Source organism: Lagopus muta, chromosome 5 (assembly GCF_023343835.1).
Source record: "Lagopus muta isolate bLagMut1 chromosome 5, bLagMut1 primary, whole genome shotgun sequence".
NCBI lineage: Eukaryota > Metazoa > Chordata > Aves > Galliformes > Phasianidae > Lagopus > Lagopus muta.
This window is the reverse complement of record NC_064437.1, coordinates 35,733,478-35,760,723: the sequence shown is the minus strand read 5'-3', so window position 1 is coordinate 35,760,723 and position 27,246 is coordinate 35,733,478. Positions and strand designations below refer to the sequence as shown.

Sequence of the window (27,246 nt, the reverse complement as noted above, 5' to 3'; positions counted from 1 at the left end):
AGGGTAGCTGCTGTTATTTCATAGCCTACTAAATCAAGCTTTCGGCTCACACAACGCTGCAGTTACCCTCACAGGGCTGGAGCGAGACCTGAGTTACTGGAAGACTGCTGGCTGTTGAAGCAGGAGGTAAGGCTCTAACGAGATTATGTTTTCTGATCAAATGAGATAGTCCCTGAAAGGTAATATAATGAAAGGAGGCACAACTGCAGGGTGAGCAGTTTGACAAGTTAGAGTAGAATTAATACTTACTGTACTCAGGCCATCTGAAATACTGACAATAACTTCAATCTCATCTTCTTTCTGTAAAACAGCAACGTATATTTGTTAGATGGTTTTGCTTTAATTGGAGAAAGAACTGCACATCTCAGCAGGTACAAGAAAACAGCAACTGATACAAGAAAACCAGAGCAGAGGCTAAGGAGACCCCTCAGAGCCTTCAGCTGAAGTGCTCCACAGGCTGTCTGGAGATGCGGACAGGAGATAGCTGCTCTGGGAATTCATATTGCATTATGAAGCGCTAGTGGAACACCAGTCATCTTTTTGGAGAAATACTTCTTAGAACACCATTATTAGTTCAAAATTACTCTGCCTTAGTGTGCAGTATTTTGAAAGGTTTACTGAGTATTGTGTTGTCTTTACTGCATGGGCTACACGATGGGTGATGTCTGTGCTCCCAGAATACAGTTGCCTTCAGTCCATTATTGCTGGGAACATCTTGAACCCACGTGGTTAAGGGTTAAAGGAGCATGACATAATCAGATACGTGTCCTCAGACAGCGCTTATGTAAATTTCTACCTCCCCCTATGACAGAGTTCTGAAGAAATTCAGTCGTGTCTGACTATTAAAGGACTGTTCTCAATACTTTGCAGGTGGGGGCAGATAGGAATAAAAAATAAATTGTTCTGGCAAAAGCTGAAAAGAAAGCCTTCAGCTGCTAAAAAATGTGATAGTAGTGGCAGTGGTTCAAGTCAACTGGAAAACAACCCAATGGGTGAATTTTAGCATCTCAAAGTTAGAAATGACACATCTCAGGTACAAACAAGTTGGCACTGTCCCTCAAAGACACTGATTAACTGAAAGTCAAGGAAATTTCATGAAAGCAGAGTGAGGGCATCTCACTGCACACTACCTCTCTGTCAAGTTCCTCAATCAGCGTCACGTTTCCAAGGTTCCCATCAACAGAAAAGTAGCGCCTGGATCCAGCCTCGTAGGTCAGGCCGTACGTCACAGGATCTCCTTCCGGATCAGTTCCATTCAGAGTATAAACGTGGGCACCTGAAAAAGCGGCCACTGAGCACTTCCCTGTGGTTACGTCAGCAGTGAATATTTCACCAGCCTGCTTCCTAGGAACTTAGCCATCCTGCATGAGGCAAAGCTTCTGCGAATCGAACCTACTGCAAAGTACAGGCACATAAGCAGTTCAGTGGTTCCGACTGTCAGCTTTTACCCTGATGGTTAAACTGAATTCACCAGTGCCATTTTCCCTCAGTTAGGGGCCTTTCCTGTGCAGCTTTCCTGTTTGTACCATGGTGTCTATGCAGATAACAAATTCCTGACTATCAACCCAGGTGTGTCTGAAGCGATGCTGCTGTAAGACTGGGAGATATTGCTGGCAGCAGCAGCAAAAGGCCCTCACGCAAACCAGCGTGGGCTGAAGGCAGTGCTTCCACCGGGCAAGGCCCTGGCTCTGGAGACACAGGGACATTTGCAGACTTCTTTGCTGTCAGAGTTACAAGCAAAAGTCTTCCTTCCTGCTTATCTCCCATCATTACTTCTCTCTCATTAAACTCTCCACTTAGCACATCCACTTGTGCGCATACCAGTGAATAAATTCTCTAAATTCATCAATACATTTCCTCCACACGCTGGGGAAAGAAAGATCGTCATTTCTATTTTTACACATCTGAGAACTAAGTGCCAGTTTTCACAGTAAACTAGCTTTGCTTATCAGAAGTGATGATTTCTGGGGGAGTTATGACACCCACACTTTCATAAGATGGTGAGCGTTTATTCGTATCATTTTTTATTAAGCTTGGATGTCTGTCATTCTTCTGTGCATTAATATCTTCATCCAAATAACTGCAAGCACTTCATGACTATCAATAACTGAGCCTGACACACAAAACACATTTCTGTAGATTTCTTCTACCTCATAGCAGCCTGCTGTGATTGAGGAGCTTTATCTGAGATACCCAGCTTACAGAGGTACAGAACACAAACTGAGAGGGACACGCATGGACAGGCCATCTCACCTGGACTTCTTCACCCGCTCTCTACCTGCCTCACCGTGAAAGGCAACGAGCGATCAGCACCAAGCGCACAGGTGGCTATGGATTGCAAGCTCACTCTAGGGCAAGAGGAGCTGCTGGAGGACATGGACCATAAACCACAACGGCAAACCTGCTCTTCACCAACCATTACTGTTGCTGCTGCTTCACATCTGCACCCTGGCTGACCTGGGAGGGGAGCTGGCCATGCCAGAAAACAGCAAAGGAGCTGCAGGAGCCATGGGAGGAGCTTGAAGGATGGAAAGATCTGAAGCGGCCAGCCAAAGGCAGGCAGTGAGGAGTTGGAGCTGTGAGCACAAAGAAGTGCAGCTGAAAACTGCTTTCAGTGGGAGGGTGCACATATGTGGGAGCATGGGGAAAAAAGGAAAGAAGAAAAGCAAACATGAGAGGCATGCAGAAATCTCCAAAGCACTGAGAATGCCTGGACTTTCAGAAGCGGGCCCCTATGAGAGTGCTTCAATCCCTTGTTTTGCGTCTCTTCTCAGCGTTCTGCTACAAGGGCTTACAGGATTAATGTGGTAAGATGAAGCAAACAACCTGAAATAGCATCTCACACATGCTCTAAGACCTTGATTAGGGTCACGTACATCTTGTATGTACACAGGCAACTCTTTGCCACAAGCTCAGCACCAAACATCCCTACTTGCCCCACTGTGTGACTGCTCAAACTGCAGCTGCCACTTTAGCTCATTCCTTTTGCCATGGTTCTTACATCAGCCACTGGAAGGGGCTGCTGTTCTGGCCCCTCTGACAACAAAGACTCTCATGATCTGCAGCTCTCAAAAGAATCTGGAGTTACACGGGCAATTCTAAGCTGTCACATACAAAATACCAATTGCTTTCTTTGTGGTAACTGACATCATAAGGTATATAACTGACAGTCCACAACTACCTATGAGCAGACAAAATACCACAAGGGAAAAGAAAGCCTGGTAAAAGATGACATGAGCATGATAATGTGCTTTTGTTGAACTTGGAGTATTCTTGTACCTACAGCACTTCTTCCTGCAGCAGCATGGACAAACCATCACCTCATTTTAGTGCTCTGAAATACTACATGTCCCTCACCTGCACATGCTGGGGACTGTGACTAACACACAGCTCATAACCTCAGCAGAGCCAAAGCATTTCTGGAGGTAGATTAAAGCAGCTGCTTGTGGTGTTGATCCCATCAGATGCTGTCTGTGTCTGGGGCACAGCCAAATAAAGCATCCTCCCTACAGTCTCACTTTTATGTGAGTGCACAGAAGACTAAATGCCAACCCGCCCCTGCATTTCTGCAGCACTAAGCCTGAGTGAAGCTACACAGAATCAGCCATACACAAGCCTCAGTGCCCCTGTTTCGTCACTGATCATCCTGATCAAAACTCTAAGATGGCTGCATATGGATGTTCAGAACAGCACATGGACATGGGAAACCAGAATCCTCTTTCTTCCAGGTTCCCCTGCAGTGCGAGGTCCTCGCACTGAGTTGTGGCCTGGCTCTGGCCTTCCCACTATGTGCTGTGCTGGGAGTTGCTTCTCTCTTGACTTTTAAAAAGTCATTTATAAAGCTAATAGCAAGTAGAGACCAGCTAACGTAGACACAATTTGGCCAAAGCCATCAGTCATGAGCAATAGCAGCACTGTAGATGGGGCAGCTGACACAACCCCTGACCCCTCATGGCCATACGGCTGTCTGGGCACACAAATTTTCCTTTGCCTGCCTGCAGCTCCAGCCAAATGCATCAGGTCCCTGTGTTGGAGCACCACTGCTACAGGGAATTCTGCCTCTGGAACAGACTGAAGCCCTGCCAGGGGGAACACCTCTGACTGTGCCACCCTCAGCTTCCGTCTCCATGGAGGTGGCTGATTGCTCAGCAGGGAGCAGCCTTAAGGGCCTGCAGGCCAGCAGCATACCAGGAACAGAGTCCAGTCGCACTGAGGGAGCTGCGCTGCCTGCAGAGCAGTGGGGGCTGGCAGCCATCACTCACATGGACTGGGTTGGGTGTCACTTTGTTCCCTAAGCACCTCACATTACAGGCACTATCTACATGAGCAGGGAAGCAATCGCACTGGTCAGCCTTGCTCCAGCGACCAGCAGAGTTGTTCTGATTGCTGAGGGTTAGTGTGGTTTCCAGGCATCTCTGGGCAAAGGCACAAATCTAAGCTTCTTGGTCTGCATGTGCTGCTACACTGCTGTAGGCCCTCAGCTGAGGCTTCCACCTAAGTCTGGCTGAGCTTACAGCAAAGCCCTGCTGCATCATAAGCAAGCTCATTGCCCGTTCATCTGCTGGGTGCGTCACTTCTATGTTCCACGCTGCTTTCTCCCCCTCTGCTTCTCTGGTTGAAGAACAAGAGCAGAAGCTGCTGCCTCCCAGACATCTCCTCCTCACTTCAAACACGCCCAGTGTGGATCTTGGCTGGCATCTAGATCTCCGGGCCAGAAAGTGAGATTTTTGAGCAAGCCCCAGGCACTAAGTGTCCGGCCATGGCTAGGAAGCCTGTGCCCTCAGTCTGCCATCAGCCCTGTCTCCAACACTGTCTAAGCTCTGTCAAGGGGGGAGGGGCTGGGTGCAGCCATCTCCCTCCTCTGTGCACAAGGGCAAGAGTAAATGGGTGCTTTGGTAATCCATTGACATTAGCCGAGTGCTTTTCTTTACAGACAAATGAGCAAAGCCTAAAGAAAACCTCAGTGCTATGCCTGGAGGTCTTCATCACAGCGATTTAATACATGTAACATTTTTAAATGATAGGAAGTTATCCTTTTCCCATGGGAAATTCTGATTATTAATCATCCATTTGTTCTATTCTGTTTTTTAAAATGCAATTTCAGTTTAAAAAGAACTGTATAAACTCACTCATAAAATGTTCAGAGTTGAAGAATGCATCAGTAAAATTTTCAGTAAAATTTTGAATTTTCAGTAAAATGAAACTGAACTTGTTTCAAAAGAAACTGTTGTTGTTACCAAGCAATTCTCACTCTGAGCAGAAACGTGCTCTACCATTTGTGCTGCACATGAGGAACATGGTAAATCTTCACAGAAAACCACGCCTCTCACTTTGCAATATACAGCTTGCTCTTATCAGGGCTGACAAAGTTATCAGCGATAATTTTGTACTCTCATAAACTCTTAGAGCACCTATGAGAAGATCCCAAAGGTCTGTGCTCTGATGCTGTGAACAGATTCATGGACCGAAGAAAGGGGAGCAAAATGTCACACTTTAAATTACAGCTGCAATTCCGATGTGCCGCTGTAAATCAAAAACTTGAGAAGAAAACCCACAGTGTTTAGCACCACCTATGTCAAAATGCATATTGCCAAGCAAAAGACCAACCGGCTTCAGTTCCATACTTTAACCATACGTGTCTACATACTGACCAACTGGTGTGTCCTCGGAAAGGCTGAGGAGTGCCATGTTCCCATTTGTGCTCCTGGCTCCATTATCGAAGAAATAGGGGGCATAATTGGCCTGAACTGCAATTAAAACAGAAGGCACAGAAAAACACGTCATCGGTGGCAGTTACCTGGCTGTTACCCGACTCTCAGTAAACACGAGCTCCGTTGGGAATACTACGAGGGCACAACATATCCATTGCTGCAGTGCACTTTCAGGGTTCTATCTGCACGGGCACTTTCAATACACTCGCTTCTACCTGCTACTCTGTGTTCACACAGCAGCCAACAAAGAAGAAGAGCATGTAAAAAAACATCGAGGGAACCAAAGCAAGCAGCAGGACCTCTCTAAGAAGTCTCAGTCAGCTCTGCGCAAAACATTAACCCTCCTGGCAATGCCCACACGCGTCTCACTGAGCTGCACACGCAGATCTGAAGCTCCCAGTGCCTCAGCACCTCTCCCAGTGCTCTGAACACATTCTGCCCTAACGTTATGCCTACTGCATGAGCAATTAGCCAGAATTAAATTGTTACTTACTTCCTGCCAGACAACAGCAGAATTTAAGAAAACAAAAAACAAAGAATAGGTTAGTGGTGTGCCTACTGATGCCATTAGCTTCTAAACAGCCCATCTGAAACAAATCTATGTAAGCACAGAGGGCAACAATTGCACAGGGGTCAGCAGTTGGCAGGGAAAATATTTCAGGACAACGTTACCACATCAGTAAGGATTACCACAGGATTTAAGGTTATGCTGTTCCCTGCTATATTCTTATTTAAAGGGATCATTGTACTCACCCAGACAAACGTGCACCAAACTGAGAAATAAGGAGGGGATGAAATGCCTTACATGCTTCATCCCACTGCAGAAGGGGACAATTTCTTCTCTGTTTCAAGGATTTTAATTGTTTTCCTCTGAAATGTCCAGGAAAGCGTCCTTCAGGTTGATGCAGTGGAGAAATGTGCAAGAGGCAGTAACAGATGCTAAGATGTTAAGCGGATGACACGTCTTAATTTCTAAGGAATTTAAAGAAGCTCCTTCCTACCACGTAATTAGACCAATTACTTTGCAGGGAGCTGTGGGACTCGTTTCTCAGGCAAGATTTGAAGGAAGCAGTGCACCTTTTAGAGGTTCAGCTGTGCTGTCCAAACATGAAAGTCAGAGAAAAGGTGAATCTGAAGGTTGCTTTCTTTCTGATGTCTCTAATTCCCTAAGCCAGCCCTCTGCTTTTAAGAGCCGGAAGAGGTTTCTTTTTGTTTCAGTTATAGAAATTACAACGAACTATAAAGGAAGAAAATGTAACATAAGCAGCAAAGAGTAAATACTGTTGTTTTTGGCTTAAAGGAAACAACCGCATTTATGATGGAAGAAAATACATAAAATTGCACACTAAAAATATAGAAATCAAAAGCTTTTTTTTTTTTTTAATTGTGAGTTGGCACCGTTATTAAATGCTCTGCACATAAAACCTGTCTGTGTTAGTTTAAACTATATGTATCATCCAGTTAATTATAGAGCTAAAAAGCAGCCAGTGTGAGAAGCTGTTGACAAAGTTGTTGGCTGCTGGAAGAAACTCCCTCAGTGGTGATGCCTCTGGTCAGGGATGCTTATAAAGAGGGTTAGCTGTTTGGATGTGACCTGAGGCAAATGATTTATTCTTCTGCTTTGTGAAGGTTTCTGCAGCTATCAGATAACCTGGCTGAACTACAGTGTCTCTGCTGTCAAGTGTATAATATTTAAGATCTTTAATTTGTTTTGTCATTTTCAGTAGAAAAATAACCAAAGCAAAGCTGTTTTACTATCCCACTAGCCTGTTTTGAAAGGAAATGTGCTCTTTTTTGTGTGGTTTTGAATACTGGGTTGTGGTGAGAAAAACAAGTACCAGCATGCAATTGAAATAAAAAAAATATATATATTTTTTTTCTCCATCACTTGCAGCATAATTCACGTGACTGTTGCATTTAATTGCTTGGGAGTGGCCACTCAGAAACTGAGACAAGCTGAGAAATGAGTGGATGTTAAGAGTAATTCTTAATGTTGTAATGCCAGGGGTGGTCTGAGTTGGCAGAGATAGTATTTAAAAAGCAATAATGATTTTTCTGAGCAGTTTTTCCCTTCTTCTCAGTAACGGGTACATTGCTCACTTTTTAACTCAACTTACTCATTCAGTGTGTTTCCCCACATCAGTAGCATGAATCTGGAGTGTTCTTCTGAAATGATACAAATACATATGAAAGGCTGAAAATAAGCAAGAATGATTATCCTCGTATCTTTCATACACTGTCATCCTAACACAAATCCCCTGGAATTCAGGCAACTTTTCCACTGAGAAGATGGTGCCATTCTCTTGGAGAACTTCAGAACATTAAAACTGATAGATTTTACAGCTGCCTTGCCCTTCCCAAAACTTACTGACGTGAAGATTTCTAAAGAGCACATGTAGCTCTGTATGCTTTTCCAGTACAAAATGAAGTTTGATATAGTTGAGTTAGAGATGTAGTGTGGGCTTTAATTCCAATTGCCTCATTAGTCCTGCCTACATCATTCAATATACTTCAGTTGTCACGTGTATGTAGCAAAACCTAAAGTGTGTGGGAAACAAATCTGACCATTAAATTTGCATAACATAGTTGTGTTGCTCTAGACTGTGGGCACGGGGAGAAACAAAACATACACTTCAGAAAACAATCTACAAATACAAAGAATCAAGAGATTAAGTTGGATAAATGTAGTTCAAGAACTAGCAAGGAAAATCTTTTACGCCTTCCTCGTGGGAGTTCTATTTCAGATAATTGGGCCGTAGAGTGTAAAAAGCTGAACTACCAGCTTTGAGTCCTATAATGCTTATGGTAGGAAGAAGATAAGAAGTGTTAGGACATTTATTGAGGTTGATTAAACACATCAACAAAGTGGAGGAAAAATCCACAAAACCCATATGAGTGCAAACACAGTATTGCAAGGTTATATTATTAGATAAAGAAATAACTAAAAAAAATTTCAGGTATGCATCTCGCTTACTAAAACTACACTTATTTTCCATTTGCAATACTATGGATTAAAGGCATAAAGACTTTAATTTCAAGGAGAGTTAAGCTGAATACAACAAGAACTCAAGCATTAAATACTTCTTATGCCACATTTTTGTTTAAAATAGGAATTAAATAGTGTAGAGGAAATGCTAATTCATGGCCTGAAGCAGTGATTGAGCACCTGGCAGGAAGGCAGGGCCAACCCAGCAGAGCTCAGGTGTACGCAATACACCTGAGTGACGAGAAGGGCTGGAGCCAGGATCCACCCCTTCCCAGCCCTCATTTAAGGGTTGAAAGTAGGGGTGAAGGTATCTTGCTGGAGATCCCCAAGTACCTATGTGGTTTTCTGATGGTAAGCAGATTCTTTTGTTTCTGTGTCTCTAGCTGTGGTGCTTGGATGAGCCCTCTCTCGCTGTAGTTTAAGACCTTTGCTACTCTTGTTATTGCTGTGCTTTCTATCGTGTTATAAGTTTGCATTCAAAATTGGAGTTAAGTTTTAGGTAAGTTTAGCTTACTTTATTTTCAGCTGAAAGGCAACATTAAGGCTGAACAAATATCGAAGCGTACCAAACTTCAATTTGTAGTAGGCTGATGTGAGTTACTGAGACAAATTGCATTTGAGTTATACTTCTCCTGCACAGAAAGCTTTGAGTAACTCATTAAAAAATACCATATGGGTAAATGCTTTGTTAAAACCAATGCCTCTAGAGAGAAACTGAAGAAGTAAGAGCTTGAATATTCTGTTTTCCCGTCAAGGAAAAGTTTCTCTCTGGTTTGTAGAGTCAGAGCTTAAATCTTTATCTATTTGGATAATTTATTAAAACTCAGTGTGCTATGAGAGGAAAAAAGTGGATTGAACTGCTGTGTACTAGAGAAGCAGTGAAGGATGTTGTCTGCCTTTTTCTGATGCTTTCAAACATATGTTTTTCTCTCTAACAGAAATGGATGCAAACAGATCTTCAAATGCTGCCTGCAGTAAAGGGAGATTATCTGGATACTTTACAGCAGAAAGTGCTGTCAGGCTGCCCTCCTCCCTCTTTTATACAGACTAAGTATTAACCTTGTAACTTAGGACTTAAAAAGTAAATGTATTCTTTTTGCACGTGCTTTTCTGTATATCCAGGAGTTTTACCCTGCGGCCTTTTTGAAAATAGGAGCTGTCCTATTTGTGCTGGTGACTGAAATGAATATTCATAATTTGAATACCTTTATATAATTGTTCTTTAACAAGTTTCCTTATTTTCTTCAAATGTTCTTTAACACCCTGCCTTGAGAATAGTTCTTATTTGTTATTGTAAATTTGTGTAAGAGGCATGATGTGCATTTACAGAAGTTTATAACTGACAAAATCTTCTTCTATTGTCTACTAAATTTTCCTGAACTCTTCTCAAGGTGGTGGAGAGGTTAGAAGAGATCCAGGTCAGCTGAGAATCTTCTGTCAAGATATCTCTGCACATGAAAAGGTAGGTACTCGTAGTAGTGCAATTTCAACCAACACAGTGAAGACAGTACGATTTTGCTTGCTTAGTTTGTTCCTCTGTGAATCTTAAGTCTTGTTTGTGAAGTCTTGCTGAAGACTGACTGTGCTCAAACAAGTCTGTAGAAACTTGCTGTTTCTCTGAGAAATGATGTTAATGAGCCATGTGTGCTCCTTTTGCTTGACTGACTGTCTGTAGGAGAGGGACAAAATTGCTCTCTGGACTTCTAGAGTCCTCCAGAATTTTTCCTCTCTGAGCTCAAACTATCTGGCATTTTAATGGTAAGCTGACCCTCGTTTATGTCATGGTTAAGTGTACTCAAATGAAAATATAAGGTCAAAATGATACAAAAATAACGAGTCAGAAGATTCTAGAAAGGCAGTGTTGGAAGTATGCGCTCTCATTTCCAGCACCTCTAGGCTACCAGAAGTTTAGAGACAAATAGCTTTATACTGTCCTTCTAATGGAGGAGTAAATGCTCCTCCAAATTCCCGCTCCAGGGGGGAAGGGAAGGGAAAAGACGTCTGGAGTTGCTAGTGTTTTTAATATCACTATCCATTCAACTTTGTGTTGGAAGCATTGAGCCTGACTGTTTTCCTGTACTTGGCGCGAAGATAATGTTTACTATCCAGAGAGAGGAGGACATTGTATTTGTGTTAGAACAAATTGTGATTAGATCCTATTTCATTCTGTGTTCTCCATTATCTTGTTTGCAGACGTGGTAAGGTACTGCAGTTCTGCACAGCTCCAAAGCAATTATCAATACAAATACAGATGTGAGTATTTGAAGCACTCAGGATCTCATTCACCAAACCAGTAAGTGTTTGTCATGTATTTTTTTTTAAAAATTGAAATAATCACAGGGCCAAAACACTTACAAACTAGCATGGAACCCATTTTGTGAAAATGGAGAGGTTTTCTAATGCTTCTATGTCACTTTTTTTTTTTTCACTCAATGGAAAGTTATCTCATTCATGCAAGTCCTTAGGGTAATTCCATAAACATCAGATGTCTATTTTCTGGCATTTATTTTTCTTCTTAATTCTCACTTAGGTACACTTCAAATTTCAGTGTAACTTCTACAAGGCTAATGTGCGAAAGTGACAGTGTAATGATGCTTGTTGAAAAACCAAACAAAATCCACCTATAATACAACAGCTATTAGCTTCACTAGCACCGTGTCATGAAAATGTTTCAGAACACAAAAGCACTGAAGTATTATCTTCCAAGCAAAAAATGTTGTGTTTTTTTTTTTTTTTAATTTAAATGTATTGTATCCCCTTCTGCAGTGTATATGGACAGGTACGAGGTATGTTAGTCCTACCTTAGCTCTTCACAAAGAGCTTGCCGTAGAATAAAATGTCACTCCTGCGGGAATGTAACCTCCATGATAATTATAGTTGAGATACACTTGCCTAGCTTTGTGGTAAAAAGCCTAAATGTGGGTTTAAAAAAAAAAAAAAAAAAAAAAAAACAAAAAACAAAAACAAACAAAAAAAACACAACTTTTGAAGGCATACAGGACAGTAATGAATTACGTTGTCTCTGGGTTCTTAAAATACTGTAACTTTCTCATTGTTGAGCCTCTGTCATATATTCTGATTTGCTCTCAGAAGGAGAAATATCTCTTTGCTAAGGTTTAGAGATCTCTTTAGGAAAGGGAGAATATATCCTAAAAGACTTCCACGTCACGCACAACTTGCGATGATAATATGTAATAGAATCACCTTTCACGTGTTAAAGTTTGGAGTAATGTGTTTGAGATAGTAAGGTATTTTTTTTAAAAAAAAAAAAAAGGTCTTTCAGTTAATAACTACCTATGCAATTGGATCTTCTGGTAGTGGGTTCATGGTGTGTTTTTTATTCATTTTTGTTGGCTTTTTTGTCATGCAGCTTGGAAAGATTTTCTTTAATTTTGTCCTTAATTGTGTGGAACTGTTAGTGAATCTTCTGCCTTTCATATCCTTGTTGTACAAAGTGCTCCTTACAGTGCTCAAAATGGGATGGCCTTTTCAAGCACATCCAGTGCCCCTTTCTGAGGAGAAGAGTGAAATTAATGTCTTTGAAATTCAGTTGGAGCCATTGGGTTCCTGCAAGCATGGAGCATTGCTGTGTGTCCAGGTATTCTGAGCAGCTGGAAGTCACTACCAGTTGGAACTATGTCACCATTTCTTTTTAATGCTAAGGTGATGTTCTCCTTAGTGTTTATGTACAGTTCTGCAATTTTTTGATGTGTTGTTTAAGCAAATGTCATGATCTAAGATGCAGCAATATGGTTAATATATGCAAGTACTGACTATGACATTTTTTTCTATCACATTTGTTTAACTCTTAGCCCCTTTGAGAGGTGTGCAGGAATGTTAACTTCCTTCAGCACTTTTTTTTTTTTTTTTTAGAATGCAAAAAACTGTTTATCTGTCAAGCACTATTACTTCTACTGCTGATGAAGTCTTACTGCTTCAGTATGCCTTGACAAACTTATGATGCTCTTGTCAGAGATCTGTCAGCCTTACCTCTGTGCTGGAGGAGAGTTTGGAACAGATTCTCCTGGAATGTGTGCTAGGGCATATGGAAGAGAGGAAGGTGATATGAGACAACTAGCATGGACTCAGCGAGTGCAGATCCTGTCTGAACAACCTACTGTCTTTTTTTTTTTTTTTTTTTTTTTTTTTCCTATGATGGAGTAAATGGGCCAGGGAAGAGCTGCTGATGTCAACTATCTGAATTTTGGTAAGGCTTTTTACACGGTCCTCCGCAGCCTCCTTCTCTCCAAATCCCTAAGATAAGGATTTGATGGCTGGATCATTTGTTGAATGAGGAAAGTGAGTCAATGTTTGGAAGCAGATCAGTGATGACTGATGTCCCTCAGTGGTCAGTACTGGAACTAACGGTCTCTAATATGTTCATCAGCATCATCAAGAGTGGGATCACTCTTGCCCTCAGCAAGTTTGCAGATGGCACCACGCTGTCTAATACTGTGAACAGGTTTGAAGGACAGTATGTAATCCAGAGAGTCCTAGACAACCTCAAGCTGTGGGCTCTGTAGGACCTCAACAAATCCAATTTCAGATTCCTGCACATGGGTCCCCAAGGTTCAGCAATTCCCCCTATGGATACAAGCTGGGGGATGGAAGGGTTGAGCAAAGCCCTGCCTGAAAGGACTTAGGGGTACTGGTGGTTGGGAAGCTGGACTTGAGCCAGCACTGTGCCCTTGCAGCCCAAAAAGCCCAAAGCTAAAATCTGCTTTTGAAAATCTAGTAAAACAAACAACAACAAGAAAACTTCAATTTCCTGCTTTTTGTGACAAAGGCTTTTTTTTTTTTTTTTTTTTTTATGATGAATGGTATTCTGCTTCAGCACTGTGAGTGCTTCTGAGCCATTACTGCTTTTTAAAAGAAATTTACCTGTCTGATAAATATTTCTGCCTGTCTAATGTTTAGCCTTGTGCTCGTTACATCCTGTGACAAACGGTATCTAAGGTGCAGGAATTTTATTTCTTTGGAAAGGGGTAATACTTACTGGGGTTTGAAGCATTTTTTTTTTTTTTAATGATGTGTAGATCTCCTGGGGCTTTAAGTAGATGTTCAAAACATGTCTTTCACCTGTGAAAACAATGCAGCACTGATTTTTGTTTTTTTTTAAGTGCTTTGCTATGTTTTGCCTTGAATGTCTCCAGGGCTGGGGCATCTGTGGCTTCTCTGAGCAACCTGTTGCAGTGCTTCACCACCATCCCCTGAGTCAAGAATTTTTCTCTTAGTATCTAACCTAAACCTCTCTTGATTACCTCTCTCTGAGCCATTTTCCCCTTGTTCTGCCCCCATCTGCTGGGGGGGAGGGGGGGGGGAGATTTATCCCCCTCCTGCTTTTTTTTTTTTTTTTTTTTAATTATTTTTTAAGCTCCCTTCAAGTCCTAGAAAGCTGCAATGAGATCTTCCCTGAACCTTCTGTTTTCTGAGCTGCATGAGCCTGTCTCCTTTGACCTTTCTTCATAGGGGCGGGTCTTCAGTTCTCTGAGCATCTTTGTGGCCCTCCTCTAGGTAACAGTGTTTCAAGATCTGATAAAACATTCCTGGCAGAATAGGCAAACAGTTTTATTTCTATATCGACATGCCTGGGTTTGATAAGGTCAGCTATGAGCTGTGTAGTCTGTCTAAATTATGATGTATCTTTCTTGTGTTATTTGAGAACATCGTTCACAATTAGCCTGTTAGAAACGTGCCAAGCAACCCTATTGTACATCTTTTCGGGGCTTAGTCAATGCGGGTATTAACTGTAGAAATGATGATTATCTTTCTGTATTGTTAGTCTTATTATTATATCTCAGTTTGTCTGCCAGTGCCTGCAGCTCGTTCTTTGCCTTTTTCAGCACTTAAGATTCTCTTGGAATGTCGGCCGACCCCAGGTGCGCCCCGTCGGCATCCCGGGACGGGGCTGCCCAGACGCCTCTCAAGCTCCGCCGGAGGCCGCAAGGAGCTGTGAGAGAGCTGCTGGGGTTCGCTGCGTGCAGGAGTGGTTGGCGGTCCTTCGTTCAGTCCTTGTGCCGTTGGAGTGGAATAGCGGTACGAGGGGCTGCTTTTAACGCGAGACCTCGGGATTCTATGCAATGTTCTCTGTTGCGCTGTTTCGTTTCAGGCTGGAGGGAGGTCTCTCCTGAAGAGAGATTCAGCCCGAATCGGTGAGCCGTTCCGGTAACAACGGGACCGCGGAGGAGGCGAGCGCTCTGGGGCCGTTCGGGACCGTCCGCCCGCAGCAAGAGGCCATCTGGTTCTCGCCGCGCTCCATTCGGGGCTGGCGCAGAGCTCCCGCCGGGCTCCCCCGGCTTTTCTTCGTCTCAGCTCGGCTGCTGTCTACTTCCGGGGGGTCCGCCGTGCGGTTTCCTGAGTCCTAGTGTAGCCATGGAATGTTTTCAGCCTTTCCAGGGCTTTGTAGAGAGTGGTTCAGTTTCTGCCGCTCTCATCGGTGGGAACGAGCGGGACGAGGCCGTATTCCTGCGGTCTCGGCGGTGCTGGGAGTAAGAAGCAACGCCAAGGGCTGCTAAAACGCGAGCTTTTTTCTATCGCAGGCTGAGCGAGGGTTGCAGCAGAGTGGCTTGTCTGCTCGAGCCGGCGAGTGTCTGGGAGTCACCAGGTAAGTCATGCCTAACTAATCTTGTGGCCTTCTATGATGGAGTGACGGCATTGGTGGACGAAGGGAAGGCGACCGATGTCATTTACCTGGACCTGAGCAAGGCCTTTGACATGGTCCCCCACCACATCCTCATCTCCAAATTGGAGGGAAGTGGATTTGATGGGTGGACGACCCGATGGATAAGCAATTGGTTGAAAGGCCGCAGACAGAGGGTGGTGGTCAATGGCTCTATGTCCAGGTGGAGGCCGGTAACAAGTGGTGTCCCCCAAGGGTCTGTCTTGGGACCGGTGCTCTTTAACATCTTTATTAATGACATCGATGAGGGAATTGAATGCACCCTCAGCAAGTTTGCTGACGACACCAAGCTGAGTGGTGCGGTTGATACGGTGCAAGGAAGGGATGCCATTCAGAGGGACCTCGACAGGCTGGAGGGCTGGGCTCGGGTGACCCTAATGAGGTTCAACACGGCAAAGTGCAAGGTTTTGCATTTGGGCCGGAAGAACCCCAGGCACCTGTACAGGCTGGGAGGAGTGGTCCTTGAGAGCAGCTCGGCAGAGAAGGACCTGGGGGTCCTGATGGACGAGAGACTGAACATGAGCCAGCAGTGCGCTCTGGCAGCTCGAAAGGCAAATGGGATCCTGGGCTCCATCAGGAGAGGGGTGGCCAGCAGGGACAGGGAGGTGATTGTCCCTCTCTACTCGGCTCTTGTGAGGCCCCATCTGGAGTACTGTGTCCAGGTGTGGAGCCCTCAGTACAAGAAAGACATTGAGATTTTGGAAAGGGTCCAGAGGAGGGCGACTAAGATGATCAGGGGGCTGGAGCAGCTCCCCTATCAGGACAGGCTGAGGGAGTTGGGCTTGTTCAGCCTGGAGAAGAGAAGGCTGCGGGGTGACCTCATTGCAGCCTATCAATACCTGAAGGGAACCTACACCCAGGAGGGGAGTAAACTCTTCAAAAGGGCTGACAACAGCAGGACTAGGGGGAATGGATCCAAGTTGAAGGAGGGAAGATTTAGGTTGGATGTTAGGGGGAAGTTCTTTACTAGGAGAGTGGTTAGGCCCTGGAACGGGCTGCCCAGGGAGGTTGTGGATGCCCCGTCCTTGGACGTGTTTAAGGCCAGGTTGGACGGGGTCCTGGGCAACCTGATCAGAATGTGTATGTTTGGTGGCCCTGCTAGGCAGGGGGGTTGGAACTACATGATCCTTGGGGTCCCTTCCAACCCAGGTGATTCTGTGATTCCTGGGGCTGCTGCTCGGCTTTTTTTTTTTTTTTTTTTTTTTTTTTTTTTTTTTTTTTTCTCTTTGAGATCAGCACGGAGCCTCCTTTGCCGAACCGCCCGAGACAGAGCACGACTGTGGGCTGGCCTTAGCTTCCCCTCCACCCCGAAGGATGTTGCCAATGATTTGGTCCCTCCCGCTTCCAGCACAGAGTGAGAGACCATGGATTTCCTCAACCTCCCCCTGCCCCTTATGGATAACTTCAGGAGCGTCATCTCATTCTCATAGTGGAGTCATGGTGGGACAGCTTGCACAACTGGAATGCTGTTGTGGATGGCTATGCTTTGTGTTTTGTTTGTAGGTTTTTTTTTTTTTTTTTTATCAGTAGGGAAGACAGAGCAGTGAGGTGGTGGAGTTGCTCTTCCGGTGAGCTAATTGGAACATATTGAGGTGTGCCTGGGAACAGATGAAGAACCAGGGGTGTGCTGCTGGGTGAGGCTCAAGAGGCAGTAAATGTGGGTAATGTCACTGGGGGTTTTGGGGACAGGTGGGGATGAGGAAGCCAATGAGATCTTATGCACGCAGCTGAAAGTAACCTCAGAACCGTGTGTGTTAGTTCTCTGCAGGTGGCAGAGGAGCCAATGAGGAGAGGGGTGCTGCAGAAGCTTGTCCTCCCTACTGAGGAAGGGCCAGCTGGAGACAAGAAGACCAGGGGAGGCCTGGAGTGCAGCAGCTGCAAAGCAACAAGTAGGAATGATGCATGGGTCTTGGAAGGAGCAGAATTCCTCCTCTTAAAGGACTTAATTGGTGGTGTCCATTAGGTTAGAGCACTGGGAGAGGTCCTCAAGCAGTTCTTGATGCTCAGGTGTTACTTACACCTCCTCTGAACACAGTGGATCTCTAAAAGTAAGAAACAGAGCAGAGTTAGCAGGAAACCTGTGCGGGCAAAATCAAAGGGGAGGAGGAGGAATAGATGGGGTGAGGAGGGCTAAGGCCCACTTGGGAATCACTTTTGGGAAGAGAGGTCAAGGCTAACAGGAGTTCACAAGTTTAGCAACAACAGAAATAAGATCAAGGGGAAAATAGCAGCCTGCCTGCTTATGATGCAGAGGCCCTGTTAACAGAGGACGGGAGAATGCTGGGGTGTCCAATGCCTTCTCGGTTTCAGGGGTCACTGCTGAGGCGGCTCCTTCAGAATCCTGGATCTGGTGCGGAAGAGTCTTTGAGGAGGGGTGACCCTGTCTCGATTGCGGAGTAGCTGGTCAAAGATTTAGGTAAAATCCATGTCTGTAAGTACCTGGGCCCTAACAGGGGATGTACTGTGTGTGCGGAGGGAGCTGGCAGAAGCAGTTGCTAGGTAGCTCTGTATTACATTCTCTATGCTCTCTCTTACAGAAAAGATGGCCAACATCACCACTATCTCCAAAAAGGGCAGTAAGGCCAATCAGCCTCACCTCCTTGCCTGGAAAGGTGAAGGAACAGGTTGTTTAAGATGTCATCTCTAAGTCAGCGGAAGAGAAGAAACCGTAAAGGAATGGTCACAGTGGATTCTGCAAGGGGAAATGTGGCCGGATCAACTGGGTAGCCTTCTGTGTTTCCCTGTTAGATGTTGCAGGGGGTAAGTCAGTACAATTAGTGAATATCTTAAGCACAGGAGTCTTGTTTGCATGCTGATGGGAGGTATGCAGTGTTTACTGCACATCAGAAGTTCTATGAAAATAGAAGGAGGAATGATTTCACCACCAGTGATGAAATAGGCTGCCGAGTCCCCTTTTCTGGGTCTATTTGAGGTTGGTTTCCTGGGTGATGGGCTTTAGCAAAGTGGGACTGGACAATTTATCTCATTGCAGGGTGGTTGGTCCAAAGGTATGAGAGGTTTCAGCAGCAGAGGGCAGCCTGAGGGAATGAGCTTTCGGACCTGAGGGCCGTCCTCCATGGCAGCCCCTTGAATGTGCTCAAAAGAACTGTGCTTGCAGGTTTAGGGCCAGTGCAGGGACTCTGACAGTGAGACTCCGGTGCCTCTGTGGAGCGAGGTAAGCCACATGCTTTTGTTCCATCCCTGGGGTTAGTCAGGAGTTTCTGGCTGAGTGCCAGAGTACAGGTCCTTTGCATGTGATGGTTTGTCTTGGTTTCATGTTTGGAGCGTGGCAGGTCTGCTTCTGGAGCAGGGGAGGCAAGCAGCGCTGCCTGCAGGAGTCTGGGGTCCCGGGGCCATTGTCTCTGAGGTCCAGCACTTTAGAGCTGTTTCTCCTTCCTCAGGTTCCTGTGCAGCTGGTGTCTGAGGAGTGAGGTCCACATCCTTGGTTGCGAGCTGCAGAAGAAGCAGAGGGGGTTCAACAGGTAGGCATGAGTTGTGTGTTGCAGGTGGTTCCTTGGCTGTGGTAGGCCTCCTCATCCCTGTGTTCGTTGTGTGGTGTGTACTTCCCTGGGGCTCCTGTATGTTCGTTTTCTGTTGGAGGCTGGTTGAAGCTGTGGCTTGTGTAGAAGCGAGTTGGGGTCTCGATTGGTTTGATTTGCTTGCTGTGTCTGCTTGTTCAATTTTCCTTAGGGGTTGGATGTTTGCAGTGTGGAGTTGAAGCAAAGGGTTGTTTTCTTTAATTGGAGTTGGTGTTGTTTGAGCTGAAGGGGAGAAGCACAGGCCCCACAATCTGTGAATGGGTGCAGGGCTGCCTGGGTTGTTTTTTGAGTTGAGTGGTGGGATAGTTTGTCTCAGGTCCAGTTTGTCTAGGGCCCCAGTCCCCACAGCTTTTTAGCAGGTGTCTCGGTTCCTCCTGTTCTCATCAGTGGGAACAAGGTGGATGACAAGGCAGATGGGGCCACATCTGCAGCCTTGGTGGTGCTGGGAGTCAGAAGCAAAGCCACAAACTGCTGAAACAAAAGCTTTCTCTGATTGCAGGCTGTGCAGGGATTGCAGCGGAGCTTCTTCTGCTTGAACAAGCGAGACAATGGAAGCGATGAGTGTTTCTGAGCCACCTGGTGAGATTTCTTTTCTTAGAAATCGCGTTGGACCGCTGCTCGACAGCCTCCATTTCTTCGCACCAGTGCCGCTGCTGGGCTCCCACATGGCTTCTCGTAAGTGCTGAGACTGAGTGTGACCCTGGGACAGCGTGACACTCAGTGCCCCAGGAGGGCTTTTCGGGTGCTTCAGGCCCTCCTGCTTGTGGCACTGAAGTGTGTATTTCCTCCCTTCCTTTGTGTAACTTCAGGTGTGTCATCTCACTTGCATTGTGGAGACACAGCGGGACAGCTTTCAAAACTGGAATGCTGTTTTGGATGGCAGGCTGTATTTCTCTGAAAAGGAGACCAGCAACTATGGCAGCATTTGGTGAGAGAACTGGGAGCGATGAAGAATCGCTGGAGCGCAGGGGAGGAAGGAGCATGTGGTAGGTAAGTGTGGGTAACCTCATTGGGGGAGGTTTTTTTACAGAGCAGGATGAAGAAGTAGATGAAGCTGTTTGCACACAGCTGAGGGCATCAGTTCTCATAGTAGACCAGAGCCTGTCTGCTGTTTGTTAGGAAAGCAGAGATTTCTCGTTGCAGGAAGTTCCAGCGATGCATCAAGGACAACTTCTGCTGCAGAAGATGGAGGACCACGGCCAGAGCTCATCCTCCTTACTGAGGAAAGGCCAGTTGGGGACTGAAGGGCCATGGGCAGCCAGGAGAGCGGCAGCTGTGTGGCAGAGGAGTTGAGGATGCACTTTTGCGTACCGAGTTGGCTGAAGCAATTTTGAAATAGCTCTCTATCCTATTACTTGTGGTGTTTCCTGTAGGAAAGGAGCCAGAGGACTGGAGGATAACCAACATCCCTGAGGAGTTCAGAAAGAATGAGAAGGACGGCTCGCACAGCTACAGGGCAAGCAGCCTCACCTCCTTCCCTGGAAAGGTGAGAGAATGGCTTGTGTGAGAGGTCATCTGCAAGCAAGAGGAAGTGAAGGGGTGTCTCGCTCCAATTTATAGGAGGGAGAGGAGGTTCTTTTATTATCTATATACCCGGCGTGAGATTAAGAAGCAACGGTTCAAATGTTGGTCCGACCAGTTTATTACAAATCTTAATCAGGGAAATGGGGAAGGGGAGGACGGACACTATTATGAATTAGGGTAATGGGGGAAGGGAAGGAGGGCGATAGAAAAGATAGAAAAGAAGAAGCAAGGAGTCATTACAGGCAGCAAGAGGGACATAGTCACCACCATGGATCCAGCGAGGTTCGTAGTTCAGTCTTTGATCTTCAGTAGCGGTGGGTCGTCAGGCAGAGTTGTCCTGTTGCCAATGACGACGACGACCATGGTGATGATGGCCCTTTTTCAATGCTTCAAAGTGGTTGAGTCAGCTATCTTTGGAGTGACAGCTCAAATCCAAAGTGGTCGAGTCAGCTCTCCTTTGAGTGGCAGCTTCTGGCTCTGGGGCCTCAGCAGGAAACTCCTTTGTTCTTATCTTCCTGGCCTTGCCAGCAGATAAGAGGAAGCAGGGAGGCACCAACTTGCATCTTGCCTTCGCAGGATACAATGGTATCATCCCCCAGCCTTCCATACTTAGCTGGAGTGGTTTAGTCACAGGCCAGATCTTCCGCCAGTGAACACTGCTGAGCATTCTCATCCGCTCTTGTATAGAGCAAGCAGTTCTGGGGGAAGGGGCTTTCAAATGTTCCCAAAGCGATATCCATTGTCACACGGTTAGCACCCATTAGTTGCCTCCTCAACAAATCATTCAGAGTCTTATCACAAGAAATTTCTCAGGAAGCAAGCTTTGAGCCAAAAAAACAGAGAAGGATTCTCACAAGGGGTTTCTAAGGAACAGCAATCAACCAGGTAGCCTTTTCTGTTGTTGAGAGCGTGTGCAGTTTGAGAAGTGAGGGATGTGTGTGTTGTGTGGGGGAATATCAGTACTGGTTTTAACTATTTGAAGTGTTGGAGTCTTGCAGATGGGGCTGGATGTATTTGGCAGTAGAACAGAAGCAGCACTGTTGTTCGGGAGCACCAGGAGTCCTATGAAAAGAGTGTTTTCTTCAGTGGGGACACAAGGTAGGTCCAGAGGGTTTTGTATGTGAGGTGTGTTACAGAAGACCTTTAACCAAAGGAGCTGAATGGGAACATGTCCTGTTCACGCTGACATCCTGCAATGACAGGATTCATCAGCAGCGGGGGCTTTGGACTAGAGGGTTGCCCTGCAGAAGGGATGTATGGAGCTCTCAGCTCAGGTTCAGGGCTGGAGAATGGATCTGGATGCTGATACAGCAGTGCCTTTGGGGAGCGAGGTGAGACTTTTTTTTTTTTTTTCTTCCCCAACTGGGAGGTGCTTCCTGGTGAAAAAAGTTGTATGGCAAGTTGTTCCCTGGAGGAATGGAGTGATGAGAAGTGCTGCCTGGGTCTCCTGCAGTTTGTAAAGTAGCTAGTGCTGCAGCTTGTTTGATAGCTCTTTTCCATAGGTTTGTTTGCAGCTGTTCTCTTTGCCTGGGTTGGAGTTTGCTGAAAGCTGTAGTTGCAGGAGAAGTGCTACCAGGTCTCTGTTGAGCCCAAACCTGGAATCAGTTGAGGCCTTGTTTGGTTTTGCACTATGTGGTGGTGGGATATTTTGTCTTGTGTGGCATGTTAGTGATTGTGCAGGCTTTTCTTTTTTTGCAGCTGTTGGTGTTAGTTGTTTGAGGGGAGAAGCTATTTAGACTACCTAGACATGCTGGCCTTGGAGAAGCCAGGCGGTAGCGCTTTGCAGAGTGAGGCGGAATCGCTTGTCCTTTTCCAAGCCTTTCCTGAGAGAAGAGATCCTGCAAACTTGGAGAGCTTATGCTAAAGTGCATGAGAACGGGTCAAATGCATTCAGAGGATGAACACTGAGCGTGCTGGTGGTTACTGCCAGAGAAGTTGGCTGTGGACACGGCCCGGCACACAAACTTTTTTTTTTTTTTTTTTTGCTCTGTTTTTAATTGCAGTCCCATCAAGAACAAGGACCAAACAGTAAAGTGCGTGCCTAAAGTCACGGTCTGACTTGCTGACAACCCTGAAAAGTGAGCCCGTGTGAACCTTATAAAGTTCAATGTGGCCAAGCCTGCCCCTTATCAGGGTCTTCCCAGACACAACTACAGACCCAGAGAAAAACTCACTGAGGTCAGCCCTGTGGAAAAAGATTTGAGGATTTTAAAAGACTAAAAGCTCTACATGAGCCAACAGCGCACCCTTACAGCCCAGAGGGCCAATGGTATCCTGGGCTGCATCACAAGTGAGACGGCTCTCAGAAAGAGGGACAAGATGATCCCCCTGCGCTCCACCCTGACAGGACCCCATCTACAATGCTGTACCCTGGCCTGGGGTTGCCAACACGAGGACTAACACTGAGCCACTGGAGTGGAACTCTCTTATCAAAGAAATTACATGATTAAAGGAATTAGATGTGTTAATCACAGAAGACAAGGCCTCACTGCAACACTCTAACGGAGCTTATAAACAGGAGCAGCACTACTTACATGGCCTGTGTAATGCTACAACATGATGTTGAGCAATAATCAAAGTGTGGCAAAGCCTTAGGCTGAAACAGAGGACAAACTTAAACACTGGAACTGCCACAGATGCAGAAACAAAGGAAAAAATTTGCTTACCTGCAAAAAGCCTGCCATAGGCAGACAGCTCCAGAAAGGTGCTCTCACCTCTACTGCCAGCCCTTTAAATGAGGTCTGTAAAGGGCAGATCCTGGCTCCACCCTTTCCTCTCGCTAGGCTGCATTGCGTGTACCTGAGCTTCCCTGGGTTGGCCCTGCCTTCTCTCCAGGTGATCAGTTGCTGGTTCCAGCTGTGACTGAGCATTTCTGTTACAGTCTGATAGTGACAGGGCTTCAAACTAACAGAGGGGAGATTTAGGTGATGTAGTAGGAGGCAGAAATATTGTTCTCAGGGTGGGGAGGCACCAGCACAGGATGCCCAGAGCAGTGGTGATGGTTCCATCTCCAGACACGTTTGAGGCCAGGTCGGACAGGGCTCTGGGCAGCCTGATCGAGTGAGTGGTGGCCCTGCCCATGGCAGAGCTATTCGAACAACATGATCCTTTAGGTCCTTTACAACCCGAGCAGCTCCATGATAGAAATAGATCAACTGAGGCTGAGCCCGTTTTTTTTTTTTTTTTTTTTTTTTTTTTTTTTTTTTTCCCTGGGAAAATTAATTGACTGTCAATTAAAAAAAATTACTGATTTCAGTAGCAGAAAATAATAATACTAAAAATTACTATGCTTTGAGAAAATGCTTGTCTTCTCCCCCTTTCCACGCTTAACTTCTAAGTACCTCTCTATTATCACGACGATTTATGCTCAGACCCCTTTGTGATGGAGCAGACAGTGAAAGATTATGTCATGGTTTCTCTCTGCTGTTCTTTCCCTCTCGCTCTTTTCATCTGCTCAAACAAGGGCCCTCCGTTGGCTGCCGTCCCTTTGGTGTGTACTCATGTCAGTGGGGGTTCATCCATGGATGGCAGTGAAGTAACTCCTACTGTAGTGAAGTAACTCCTCTTGCATGAGTTATGTGTGCCTGGGTTGCCTGCTCTGCTGTGGAACGCCTCTGTCTCTGACCTTCACGATCCCTCTGCTCCTTCCCACTCGCTCAGTATTCCTGTCCAGTTCTTTCTGTCCTTTCTTACATTCCTTTTCACCAACAGCTCTTCTAACGATATTGTCTCATTTCTGGCATACATCTAGTGCAGAGCATGCTAAAGCCAACACCTAATATTTCACAGAGATCGCTCCTGCTGCTTCCCTTCCACTATCTTACCACAGAAACCCAATAAAGATACCAAGATCTATTACTAGGAGGAATGAAAACCCTAAACATTTTCAGCAGGATTTGCTAAAACAAAACCCGAACCAAACCAAAAAAAACAGTGCGACTTTGAGATACTAGAATGAGTGGAGAAAATGAATAATAGAGTAGATCACAGGTTTAGATCTCAAAAACCTTGAGAAATGATCACTAGCTGTTAGAATACTTTCCCCAGATCACAGACTGTAAATCAGTGCTATTCCTAATTCATGACGGATGAAATGCAATATTTTTTTCCATTCCCAATCAATGCACAAGTCGAACTCTGACTGCAGTTGGAGTCTACAGGCAGCCAGAGAAAATCCCAACATCAAGTTACAATGTGAATTCCAGTTCTCCTAAATTTGTACGTGTTCAGACATCAAGTGAATTTCATGAATTACCTCTTTTCAGATCCAGTCTAATCTTCCATAGAGAACAACTTCAAAATTCAGATTCTTCAGATGTATAGGCCTGAATCGAACAACTCTTTTGATCACATTGTGGCATCTTTCCCAAGTTTACTAAAAAAAAATTTTTTTAATTTTTTCCATTTTTACCTCATTTAATTTTTTCCATTTTTACCTCAAAGTCAACAGTTAATACATGTATAGAATCATCAGGTGTTTGCCTACTGCACTGAAAGAATGAAAGTTGGGAAGCTAGAAGACAGAAAGCGAGACAATCAAAAAATGCCCAAAAAACACCAGAAGCAACTTGATTCCCTTTTCTCTCTCCGGTCATGGTATTAGAGCCTCTTTTCTTATAACTGAAATCTTATACAAATAAAAATGAAGCTGAGCCTCTGCTCTTTATCCTCTACAAAGAAGGCTGTGAAAATCTTTTATCCCATCCCATTCATCAAAAGTACGCTGAGAACACTTGCTAAATCTGCCAAACCCAGTTCTGTAATAAAATATAAATCTGGTTACGTTAAAATAACAGATCATGAGCCTTCAATGGAAAATGATTAGGCTGCCTGATGAAAAAAAATCGAGCACTTCAGATGAGAGAAACCACAATTCTGATAGTAACTGAGAACAAACCGGGAGTTGTCATCACCATAATTGTCATTTGTGATATTCCTTCTGACAAGATTTGTTCATATTAACCAGCAGGCAAATTTGGGTAAGACAAAGTATTGCTCACAGTTTCACTGCAAGAGAAATATAGATTTTTTTCTACCTGATTTATCAAACAAAGTTCAGCTCTGTCCCAATATGTTCATGTGTGATGAAGCAAGCAAAAATCAGTGCCTGTTAGAAATGTAGCCAAGTGCCGAGCTTCTTTCCATGGATTTCAAAATCAATAGGCTTTACAAAAACAACTCATGGGTACCTTTCAATATATCTGTTCTCTCAAAATAAGGAGGATGCAGCTTTGATCTTGAGTATGCTGATAAAATGCTGCTTCGTGTTGCAATTTCCGAAAGTTTTAAACCACTGTTTGTTTGTCAAAGCAAGGAAACCTGCCCCTCTTAGGCAGTGACACACAGGTTGCAAAGCATGGTACACAGTAGCAAGTGTCTCATTCTGGGACTGGATTCTGCTCCCCCTTGACTCCATAGTATGCCTGTGCTGGAATTTCTGTATAGTAAAAGGTAGAGAAGAAAGCATTTTATTCTATATCTTGCTGTTTTGAAGTTTAAGTATCAAGGAAGTGATACACAAAAGGTATGGGTTCAATGGAGGAAGCACCTTGCCATTAAATATTCATCTATGAAGTTGCCAAGATGATGGGAACTTGGGATGGCAGATGAACAAGCCAGGGATGCACCACAGCTGTGTGCTCACCTCTCATTTTAACAGTAGCCTACATAGATTTCAAATAAGACACAGTTTAAGTCCTAGATCAATCTTGTGACACAAACAAGCAGGCATACTTTGTATGGACTGAGAAACTACAAGCCAGATAAACTGAGACAAACCTACCCTCAGAGAAGCTTAAGGTGGAGCTTCAATTCACTTACTGTTAATGAATTATTATAATGTAGATTTTTTGCATTAACAATAACCCATTTTTAAAGAAGAATTACTTGTAAAATTATAAATTGTATTATCATCAGCATTTTAAAAGCAGCCCGTGAAATCTCTTGAATCTAAGTTCAGGTGCTGAGTTGGTCTTTGTTTACTGTGACCTCAACATTGATTTCGTTCTAACATTTTTGCTTATTGCCCAGAGACTTGAGCTTGGCAATAGCCTGATTCCTTCCAGGAAGGTACGTAATTGTCAACTCATGATCTGAAAAGGGAATACACTGTGGTAATCCTTTGCAGCCTGCTCCTACTGTTAGATCAGGAGTAGATTACAGAATCACAGAATCACAAGGTTGGAAACGACCTGCAAGATCATCCAGTCCAACCACCCTCCCATTCCTATTAGTACCACAAGCTACTAAACCACATCTCGTAGCTCCTCATCCAGGTGCCTCTTGAACACTGCCAGGGACAGCGACTCCACCACCTCCCTGGGCAGCCATTCCAGTGCCTGACCACCCTTTGAGAGAAAAAGTTTCTCCTAATATCCAACCTAAACCTCCTCTGGTATAACTTCTGGCCATTTCCTCGGGTCCTACTATTTGTCTGGGAGAAGAGGCCAGACCCTTTTGCACCACAACCTCCCTTCAGGAAGCTGTACAGTGCAATGAGGTCTCCCCTGAGCCTCCTCTTCTCCAGACTGAACAATCCCAGCTCCCTCAGCCGCTCCTCATAAGGTTTGTGCTCCAGACCCCTCACCAGTTTCGTTGCCCTTCTCTGGACACGTTCCAGGGCCTCAATGTCTTTCTTGTAGTGAGGGGCCCAAAACTGAACACAGTACTCGAGGTGCGGCCTCACCAGTGCTGAGTACAGGGGGACGATCACCTCCCTGCTCCTCCTGGCCACGCTATTTCTAATGCAGGCCAGGATGCCATTGGCCCTTTTGGCCACCTGGGCACACTGTCGGCTCATGTTCAGCC

The 27,246-nt window shown here is 45.0% G+C and overlaps 1 protein-coding gene across 5 annotated transcripts in view; it reads right to left on the bottom strand.

The window, feature by feature from the left end:
* Nucleotides 1-27,246, bottom strand: part of CDHR1 (cadherin related family member 1) — an 80,268-nt gene that overhangs the window by 28,501 nt on the left and 24,521 nt on the right. The window contains exons 1-6 of one of the 5 annotated variants that reach the window (XM_048945244.1): nucleotides 13,694-13,983; nucleotides 7,829-7,877; nucleotides 6,465-6,808; nucleotides 5,652-5,747; nucleotides 1,131-1,276; nucleotides 250-300 (exon numbers count right to left, since the gene is read on the bottom strand). In XM_048945244.1, coding sequence (XP_048801201.1) covers nucleotides 250-300; nucleotides 1,131-1,276; nucleotides 5,652-5,747; nucleotides 6,465-6,525 — 354 coding nt within the window. In that variant the 5' untranslated portion in view covers nucleotides 6,526-6,808; nucleotides 7,829-7,877; nucleotides 13,694-13,983. Of the gene's footprint in view, nucleotides 1-249; nucleotides 301-1,130; nucleotides 1,277-5,651; nucleotides 5,748-6,464; nucleotides 7,878-13,693; nucleotides 13,984-27,246 lie in introns of those variants that run through there. The other 4 variants (XM_048945243.1, XM_048945247.1, XM_048945245.1 and 1 more) reach the window with 4 other exon arrangements.